The 10552-nt window shown below is 40.9% G+C and overlaps 1 protein-coding gene across 3 annotated transcripts in view; it reads left to right on the top strand.

Moving 5' to 3' along the window:
• The window catches only part of FUNDC1 (FUN14 domain containing 1), a 58529-nt gene that overhangs the window by 8863 nt on the left and 39114 nt on the right, over positions 1-10552 (top strand). For 2 of the 3 annotated variants that reach the window (XM_019529054.1, XM_019529055.1), the window contains exon 4: positions 3700-3828. In XM_019529054.1, coding sequence (XP_019384599.1) covers positions 3700-3828 — 129 coding nt within the window. Of the gene's footprint in view, positions 1-3699; positions 3829-6904; positions 7572-10552 lie in introns of those variants that run through there. The other variant, XM_019529056.1, reaches the window with a different exon arrangement.

Raw genomic sequence — 10552 nt, forward strand, 5'->3', positions numbered from 1 at the left:
CTCTCTCTCTCTCTCTCTCTCTGTCACCTGGCTTGCCAGAGCCTGTGCAGGGAGCACATGACTTACAACAGCCAATCACCTTGCCCACTGCTCCCAGCCTCAAGCAGCCAGCCCAGGAAAGCAGAAAACCCAAACACTTGCTCTTATTTTAAAAACCTGCCCAGATCCAGCCACAGGGATCCAAAAAAGAGGATTTGTCCAGGAAAACACGGACATATGGTAACCCTAAGCTATTGTGTAGTTTCCCCACTGTTGTAGGCAACCATTTTTCCATTAGTTTATGAAATACCCTCAAGCACTGAATCAACAGAAGAGCACTCAGCATGTAGCTAAAAAAAAAAAAAAGTTCCCTAAAGCTGCAGGTTTCAATGATTCCTCAGGATGCAAGACATTTAAATACCAAAGATCTACTGGAGTAAGACTGGAGAATAACAGAAAAGAGTGCTTACGTAATACTGCAGCCTCTGATATTTAAGAGAAAACTTCTGCATTTTTTTTTATTTTATTTTTTTTTAGCAGTTTGATTCAGGGAACCTAGTTGGACAAAAAATGTGTATCACATTGTCACTTCTTAGGAATAGCAGAAGCTACTTGTTTCAAACTCTGAAAACTGCCAGCTAGCAGTTTCATGACTAAATCCATTCAAAAGTCACCTTGGTCAGGGTGTTAGTTTAAGAAAGAAGAGGGGAATAATTTAATGTAATCAATCTGTATAACTATTATAAGTCAATGCTGTTACTAAATCTTGTTTCTGATACCAAATTCTCACAAGTTAATTTGATCAGGCACATAGCACTTTTTATCAAAAGGCTTTATTTATCTTAATATGTTGATACATGACATTCAATCCACTGTAATAAAAATAGACATTAGAAAAAAATTAAAAATTCACCTCCTGTAACAAATGGGTAACAAATTAGTCAGTTTTACTTGGTTAATTTTTAATTTATCAACTGGCACCACACTTATTATGTTCCTTAAAAGAAGAGGCCTGATTCACATTGGGCATGTCTATATGTTCATTAATGCACTGTAATTGCATTGTATTAAGTTTAGTACCTGTAGTGATAGGTACTAACTTCATGCACCGTAACTGGCGCTACTGTGCATTAGCGCAGATGAATGGTTTTTTAATGACATTAATGCGCATTAGATTAAATCTGTGCATTAGCATATTAGCACAGGCTTAGCCTGCTTTGCTAATGCGCAGTAGAATTAGTCTTCTGCACATGAATTGTATAGGTGCACCCAGTATGGGGAAAATGTCAGCTCCTTAAAGTGTTGATCTGCTATGATGAGTTACTTGCTTAAAATTTTTTTTTTTAAAAAAAAGCACCTTCTTTTGTGCTTCCTTATATATACATACATTTTATAATTATTCATTTCAGTGACAATGTTTTTAATGCTTTTTGTTCTTGTTTGAGCTCAATCAGAGACCCACAGCTTTGTCTGTATTTACTATTATTTGTCATGAATAGCTTCATTTCTAGTAAGTCATTTATATTTTCTCTTCCATATTTAGGCCATTCCATTTAAAACACTGTTGATGGATTCAAGTCAAGTCTTCACTTAAGTGATTCTGTAACTAAGACCAAAATCAAACAACAATAAAAATAAACCCTTGAAAACCATGCAGCAAGCAAAATTTAACACTAGGCTTTGCCTGGTTATTTACTCCACAGGGGTTCTGTAGTAGCTGTGATAACATGGCATGATGTATGCTGGGGCATCTCAATGAAGTGGGGCGAGGGCAACATGCTACTTTTGGGAATTCGAAAAGAAAAAGGTGAGGGCTATATTAATTCTTGTGCTGAATATCCCACTTGACAGCTGGTTTGTGCAGAGTTTGAGGGACATTCAACAGAAGTGCCAAAGCAGTTGGATTTTTTTAATGGAAGTTTGCTGTTAAATGTTCTAGTTTTGACAGGTTTTACTAAAAGTATTTGGGGCCTGATTATTTAGAAATACTGCCTATCTTAGTATGAAATCTGTAATTCTTATAACCACTGCCTGTTTTATAATCAGTTGTGTATATTCTAATGTAACAAGCTTTCACCTTATTCCTAACACTTCTCAGTTCTATTTAATGTAAGTGAAACTTGATGTAGAGGTTGATTCTTTAGTAAGCCCAATTACCTCCATGTGCATCTGCATTCTATTTGTTATGTTCCTTTACAAAGGTGTGTGCAGCTCATGTGAATAAATGCGGGCTGGAGCAAACTGAGCAACATTGTGTGGAAGGTATGCTTCCAGATTTAATGGCTTCAGCAGAACTGTGGCTGCAAATCAAAATTTGATAGTTAAATTGAGGGAGTTATGAAGGTGGAGTTCGTTGCTCCATAGCTGACAATTAACCTTGTCTACAAATTTGAGTTCTCAACCCCTTTAGTTTAGTGATATGAAGTTCTCCAATTTCTGTGATATAATGCAGGGTAGGAGAATGTTTTCCTGTAACTTTTTTCATATTGCCTGTCAATTTTAAAATCCAACTTAAAACATTTTTTTTGAACAGTTCTTAAGTGTGTTGTGGGTTAAGTTAAAGGTGGTTATTGGAATGTATAACATGGCTTTCATAAATGAATATTTCAGAAAATATAAGCTGGAAGGATAATGGAAGTTTTTCTTATAAATTATTGTTAACTTGTTACTTTAGTTATTTTTAATGCTTTAACTGTAGCAGTTTTAATTATTACTTAATGGATATTTCTTAGGCTTGTTAGCATGTTGCCAATGAAGTCTTTGTTTTCAACCTATATTGAAAAGAGGGGTAAAGATCATGGTCACTAAAGTAACCAGTGGTTACCAATTCAGTCTTTTAATACATTCACTTTGGCCCCAATCCCAGTAACACTTTTACATAACTCATCGAAGTAATTGCATGTTGGCAGGACATGGGCCTTTATTACATCATTCAAATTTTAAAATATATTCATGGACACAGATACATGGTATTTCCACTGCCAGGTTAAGAAGCCACTAGCCTTGAACTAAGCCTTCAAGGGAATGAGAAGTGAATAATTAGTAATTCAAAGACCATTGCTACTAAATAAATTGAAAAATTAGTGTCTTTTGTGTTGGATAAGTGGGAGCTCAGATATGACTGTTGGAAAGGTAAAGTGAGCCTAATGGAAAGTAAATCTGCAAAATTTAACTTAGTCCTTATTTGGAGATGTAGCTCCAACACACTAAATAAAGCACTTTTAGCTAACAGTGGAATGAGCTGAATACTATATGGGTGTTTTAATATTAAAAGACAAGAAGATAACTCTTCTGTCAGAAGTTTAGATGAGATTTACTGTGCGTCCTGTCACAAATTTGAATTATAATAATATTTCTGAAAAACTAAACTGAAACAGCTGGTTTTAGTCATCTTATTGAAATGCTTTTGATTTCTATAAAGCAGTAACCAATGTGACTCTCAAACATTACAAAATAAAGTGGGGAGGGGGATGAGATGAACAAGCATCTGTTGAATCCTGCCAGTTCTTATTCAGATTATATTTATATCTTATTGCAGAAATATTGCTGGTGTGCTGAAGCACAACCTCTGTATCATCTGCAGTTAAACCATTTCAGTTTGCCTTTATCTGAAAAGGCAAACCCCAACCAGTTCTTAAAGTTGGGTACATGCAAACTTATGTGTTGATTCTTAAATGTAATATTGGTCTGTAATTGTCTTAATCTTCTTAATTTTTCTAGATTGCTAGTCATAGTGGATATGTACAAGTTGACTGGAAGCGAGTTGAAAAAGATGTAAACAAAGCAAAAAAACAGCTAAAAAAGCGAGCAAACAAGGCAGCACCTGAAATCAATACCCTCATTGAAGAGGTAATGCTCTTTGGTTTAAACCAGAGGTTCCCAACCTTTTTCTTATTACGTATCCTCTCCCAGATTTACCAACTGCCTGTGTCCCCCTACCAGGATACGTTTTATATTTTAACCCCTTAAAGGTTAATTATTATTATAATGAAAATTAAATCTGCCATTACATAATTTCTCCCACGTACCCCCTAGAAATGTCTTGCCATACACCCAGGGCTACACAACCCCCGGTCTGAACTGCTAAATACTTTCCTGTTGGCTACGGTTTCTCACTTTTTTCATTGTAGATTATGACAGTCCTGTTATCTAAAGCCTTAAGCAACGTTTTGTACCAAATTGAAGGCACTTAGACCCACTCCTAAAGGCAGACTTTCCAAAAATATTTAGCTGAGGGTATGCTTTTATAAATATAGAATCTTTGCAGTCCAACATATTTGCAATATTGATGTTCACAGATTTTTAGCTTCCAGCTGAGCTATTCTTATGGTGGACTATGACAAGTGATTGCTTCATGGTTGATTATGCTTCAGGGCTTTTAGTCATAAAATGTGCATGAAGAGCAATGTGCCCATTCTGTTAAGTTAACTACCTGTAGAACACCCTGCACATTCCTAGAATGTGGGTTGATTATCACTTTCAGTAAAATCAAATTGTTCCCTTGAACTGGGAGTGGGGAAAAAGCCTATTTTGGAGAAACGATAATCTATGCCTCTTGAATAAATGTTATAGCCCTTTGTAGCTGGAGTTGCACTCATAACTTGTAATTTTTAAGCTGTTTTATATGCGTAGATGCCCAGTAGTGGTACTGCTGGCAGTATCTAGAGGATTTTATTGTCTTCTGATATACACCTTGCAGGAACTTTCTAAAGTACCTGCTATTGAAATATGCTTAAAGTAATTGATCATCATTTTTTTTTTATATTTGGTAGGTTTTAAGTGAAGGTGTTCACATCTATGTACCAGTAACAGGAACTATGCCTTTGGTAGTTTTCCATCTAATTTCTTGAACCCCAGATTAGGGAGTGTCACCTTCTCCAAAATGTCTATTCTGTGCTTGGTATTGATGTAGTAAAGATAAACTATAACAGTTTCTAATATTACCCAGGACCACTTATTTAGAAAAAGAAAAAATGAGAGGTGCACTCATACATGAGTCCAATATTGGATCAGCACCGGTATAGAGAAAATTGGCTGGGTTGGTAATTGGCCTGATGTGGTTGATAATTTGGCCAATAAATGCCTGTGCGTGTACACAGCATGCAGGCAGCAAGGAGCACAGCCCAACAGCTTGGAGAGCTGCATGCAGCTGGTAAATCTGCTGTGGTAGAAGGGGAGGGCCATGCGGAAGAAGGGAGTCGGTTGGGGCAGACACTGCCCAGCCAGGGTGGAATGCGAGATGGAGCTGCAGTTTATCTGGCGGGGGGGGAGCGGTGGCTCCTGCCCCCTTCCCCCACCGCCCCCCCGGATCTACACAGGGTGGGTAGACTGCAGCTGCAGGCCAGAGCCAGGGCTGCACCCGGCTCTTCTTGACAGGAGCTGGGCTTGGGGTGGGCAGTGGTGGTACTGGGAGGCAGGGCACTGGGGGACTACAGCGAAATTTGGGGTGGCTGCAGCCCCCCCCCCATAACTCCCACCTAGCACCGCTGCTGCCCACTGCAAGCCCAGCCCTTGCCAAGAAGAACTCGGCGCAGCCCCTCCTTCAGTCCACACCGGCAGCTCACCCACCCTGCACATATTTGGGGCATGCCCCCGTGCCCTCCCAAGGTGCATGCAGTGGCGGGAGCTGTCCCCCCATCCCCTCCAGGCAAGCCACAGCTCTGTCCTGTGGCTGTCCCGGCTGGGCAGCATCTACCCCAGTCCCTGCCCCAGTCCCTCCCTCACTGTGGGGAACATTGATCTCCACCTCCCACCATGCCCCTTCCTTCCCCTCTCCCCTTCTACCACAACAGACTTGCCAGCTGCACTCAGGTGTATTGGAAATCAGATCAGTATCAGCTAATATGCCTCCTTAAAAATAGGCTATTGGTATTGGCCCCCAAAATGTCTATTGGTGCACCCCTAGAAATAGTTTCTCATTAAGGACTTAATTTTACCATTAAAACGTTACAAAAAGTGAGTTGTTTGCCTGGAGGTATATGGACTGTTCTGTGCACGCTTAAAACATCATACAGCATATCTTTGTTTTGGTTATTTTACACAATTTGTATTTTACAGTATTAGTAATGCCACACCAGTGCCCCTAAGTTATACCTAGGTTGTCAAATTGTTTTAAACTAGAACTTGGATTTTGATTTGTAACTATAGTTACAAATTAGTAAATTAGTGTACAGTTAGTGTACAAATTAGAAAATTAGTGTACAGTTTTCTAAACCAAAAGTAGCTTAATCAGTATCCTTTCAGGATAAAATATGGGATGGATACACTAGAATTGATATTCAGACAGCTTTGATTTTTAAAGTTGTGAACCGTTGCATTATCTAAATAGCTGGTCTTTGATTTTTAAAATGGCTCTTACATCATAGTAAAGATGGAAATGTCCCGGGCCCCTTATTGTGTATGCCTGTTTTTTTTAGTGTTTTTTTTATACCTTCTACTGTTACTGCTTGCATACAGTCTTATGAAATGGTATGATGCTGTCCTAAAGTATATTTGTAAAACATTTCAAGCTGTACAAAACCAATCCCAAAGCAGTTAAATACTAAAAAGTGTATTAGGTTTCCACAGCTTGTAATGACAATTCATTTTCCTGTGTTCAGTTAAAATTTAAGTTAGTTTGGTCTCACCTTTTAGTGCTCACATTTTCCCAAGAAATATATAGTGCGGCAGTCTTTTCACGGGGGGGGAAAAGGTGTTTGCATAAGAGTATCATTGTCAGTTGTGAATGAAATGCATTGCTAAAGATTTGCTCAGAATGCCTGCAGTGTAAGTGACTCCAGGTAGTGCCATACCATCACCCATGACCATTAAACTTAATTTTAAGAACTTGTCTTTTTCTTTTTAGTTCAACACCTGTTACTTATTCATATAAGTAGTAATGCTCACATTAAATTCATGGTTCATCACAAACTCTTTTCTTTTTCAGTCAACAGAATTTATCAAACAGAACATAGTGGTATCGAGTGGATTTGTTGGAGGTTTTTTGTTAGGCCTTGCATCTTAAGGACCTGAATTTTGTCTTCCTGATGGCATCCACCACAGCAAAGAACAGTTGTAGTGATGCACTGTCTTGAAGCAAAGCAGTGTGGGTCATTAATCACTTCAGACCCAGGAGAAATGGACTAGCTAGACAAGTTGGAAGCTTTTACATTTTAGGCTTTTGCCTCCTGAAGCTTGGCAAAACTACGACTTGCTGAAAAACTGTGCAGCTGCTCATTATAGCATTTATGGGCAAAACTGATTAATTGTCATCATGACTTTTTTTTATTGCTGTCCATTCAGAAACTAGTATTTTTAAAATGTAATTCTTGGGTTATAGATATATGTTACAGTATTGAAGGAAGGAAAGCTCTATTTCTGTCTAAAAGTTTTTCAGTTAAATGTTGCTATCTTTATTTAAAAGAGATATTGTCCTCCATGCTGTAGTGTATAGTGCTGATGACTAAATAATGTGTATGATATTGTAGTTTCAGCCTCAAGGTCGACCATGTTCCTGAAAAATCACTGCAATAATCTGTAAATCTGTAATATCTTTTTACAGAAGTATTGATAACAGATTCATGAGCATATTAAAGATGAAAATCAAACTTTGACTCTGGTATTTGTATACTTCATAAAATAAAACATTATTTGCATCCTTTACCATGTGGGCATTTGACATAGGTATTTCATACAGACTAGTGTATCATGAAGAGCATATGCCATATCCCCAAGTGTGTGTCATATGTAGCTTGTATATACAGCTGAAATGCATATAATTGTTACAAGGACTTTAACATGCATGCTTTTTGTAGTTGTGTATTCACTGGAGAGCAACCTGTTTAATAATCTACCTGTTGAAAATACCAAGTACTGGGGCTTTTGTTTAATATTGCCAGTACTTGTTGAACATTATAATGGAGGACATTAAACTGACAGCAGGATGGCATGGTGCAGCTTGAGCACTCTAAAGAAGTGGGGCTCAACCTTTTAGAGTGGCTGCTCATCACCTAGCTGCACTGGGAGCCACTGGTTCCCTTCGGTGGGGGAGGGAGAGAGGGGAAGGGGAGGTGGCTGCCAGTGTCAGCGGGAGTTGAGGAAGAGAGCTTACCTCCAGTAAGCAGTCGCTGCCGATAGGAGAGGGGAGGGGAAAAAAGGGAGGGAGTTTAAGCAGTGCCTGTTATCGGGGACGGGAGATGGAGAGGGCAGGGAGGGTTGCTGAGGGGGATCAATGACATGGCATAGGGTGGGGAAGGGAAGGCACTGAGCTGCTTCCTGCTAATCCCCTGTACTGTGGCCAGGATCTAGTCCCTTTTTGTGGTGTAGGTCAAGTACCACTGCTCTAATCCAGGACTGTTAGACCTAGACCCAAGGGACTCATCTTGAGCTAGGCACAGTTCCAGAAGTGGCTGCAGGGAGAGCAGGGCTGTGTCAGAACAGTCCTTGCCCCTGCCACTGATTGCCATGTCCAACAGGGCCCAATGATCCTGAATTCTGCAGCAAGCTGTGCTTCCAACCTGTACCCCTGCCCCCAACTTCCAGTAGCCCATTATGCCATACAACAGTAGCATAGGCAGTATCCAGCACAGGGGCCATATATTTGACACCCCTGCTCTACAAATTGGCCTTATAATCATTTTCATTAGGAAATATTGTTGCTCTCATCGCTATATTAACCCTCAGAACAAAGTTGCTGCTGTGGTTCCTGTCCTAATGGTTGAACATTAATGCAAGAGAGCCATTTTCTATGGCTTCTATATATTTACCTGTTCATTGTTTAGATCTTCAGAAACAAACATAATTGGTACCAAGTATAGCTGGAGACAAGGAAGGACTCTTCCTCTTAAATTGTCTTCTGGAGAGCATAGTTCCAGGCTTTTCTCAAAAGCCAGCAAAACAAATGAAACTTGGCATGCACCCTGTGTAAGTCCGCTTTGACTGTCAGACCAAAGTGGGCAAGCAGGTTCAAAATGCTGGGGATGGAAAGGAAAATGTCTGCATCTAGATAGAAGTTTGCAACTTCTGTTTTCTAATAGAGATAAAGGTAATCCTTCTTATCTTTACTTGGATAACTTCATAAGAAGTTGGGGATTTGTTTTGGCCCTCTAAAGCTGTTCATCTCTCTCAAATGGCAGGTTGATGATCTTCCCCCTCAGTCCAGAGATGTAATGTATTCCAGTTCTCCTGAATGCTCCCTGTGGAACACATTCAGGTCCCTGCACTTGTGCACCAGCAGGGAGAAGCCCTGTGGGATGGAGCTGGTGGCCTTCCCTGCTGCCATGTGCAGGATGGGGCTCCCTGCCACTTCCATTGGAGTCCCAGGAGCTGTATATGGTGGCAGGAAGCAGGGCCAGTGCTGGCTCAATCACACTGGGCCTTCTTTTAGTGGTGTGTGAGTGCCAGGAGCTGCACTTGTGCCACAAGGAGCCAGGCTGGCCTGGCTCTGCTACTTACTGCCACATGCAGCTCCTGGAACTGGCTGGAGCCACACACTGCTAGCCAGCAGCATCTTTACAGGCCAGAGCACCCTGAGGGTATGCCTGCTGCTGCTGGCAGGAGCTGTGCATCATGGGGGAGAGGGGCAGTGTTTAAGGGGTTCCTCAACCCCCCACCCTTCCTCACCCCAAAAATCCCACACTTCCACACCTTACCCCCATAATTCCCACACATACACACACACACCCATACCCTACACCCCCCCACACACAGCCACATCCTCTCGCAACCCTCGCATGCACATACACGCACACCCACCCCCAACTACACCTCGCACACTGCCGTACACAATATACAAGAGTAAGACTTTAGTTTTGAGCTATTATGCAGTCATCTCTATATACAGTATGCAAACACAAATCATGACAAAAATATTTTTTGAAATAAAATGTTACAGTAGGTGTTTGACTTCTAGTACGCGATTTGTTTTTTTTTCTGGTTCCAAGATAGCAACCACCCATCCCAAAAGAGGTACTTCCAGGGGCAAGGGGAGAGACTTCTGGTGGCAAAAAGGTCAAGGGGCTATGGTTGGGACTTCTAGTCCTAAGATGGCGACCAGGGGGTGGGCACCTGTCAATGGGTGGCACTACCCTTGCAGCCCTTGACAGCTTGCCAAAATTCATTAAGCAGCCCTGCAGCCAAAATTATTGCCCACCCTTGGCTTCTTCCATAGAATAATGATGGTCATCTAGTCCAGCCTTCAGAGCTGCTTGAAATCTTGGACAGCTAATGCTGCTTGTAACTAGGGGCAAAAATAAAAATGGATAATACTGAAGAGGGCTAGAAGGGATCTTGAAAAGCTAGCAACTAAGGGCAGGAAAACAAGGAACTTTCATAGATTTCATAGACATTAGGGCTGGAAGGGACCTCAGAAGATCATCGAGTCCAGCCCCCTGCCCAAAGGGCATGAAGTCAGCTGCGGTCATAGGATCATCAGTGATTTGGATGGGGGGGTAAAAAGCACCCTGTTCAAATTTGCTGATGACACTAAGATGTGGGGGGATGTAGGCATACTAGAAGAAAGCATCAGGCTATAATCAGACCTAGACAGGTTACAAGGGTGGGCGGATATGAATAGGATGGGATTCAACACAGACAA

Source organism: Crocodylus porosus, unplaced genomic scaffold, assembly GCF_001723895.1.
Source record: "Crocodylus porosus isolate Cpor-Errol unplaced genomic scaffold, CroPor_comp1, whole genome shotgun sequence".
Classification (NCBI taxonomy): Eukaryota; Metazoa; Chordata; order Crocodylia; family Crocodylidae; genus Crocodylus; species Crocodylus porosus.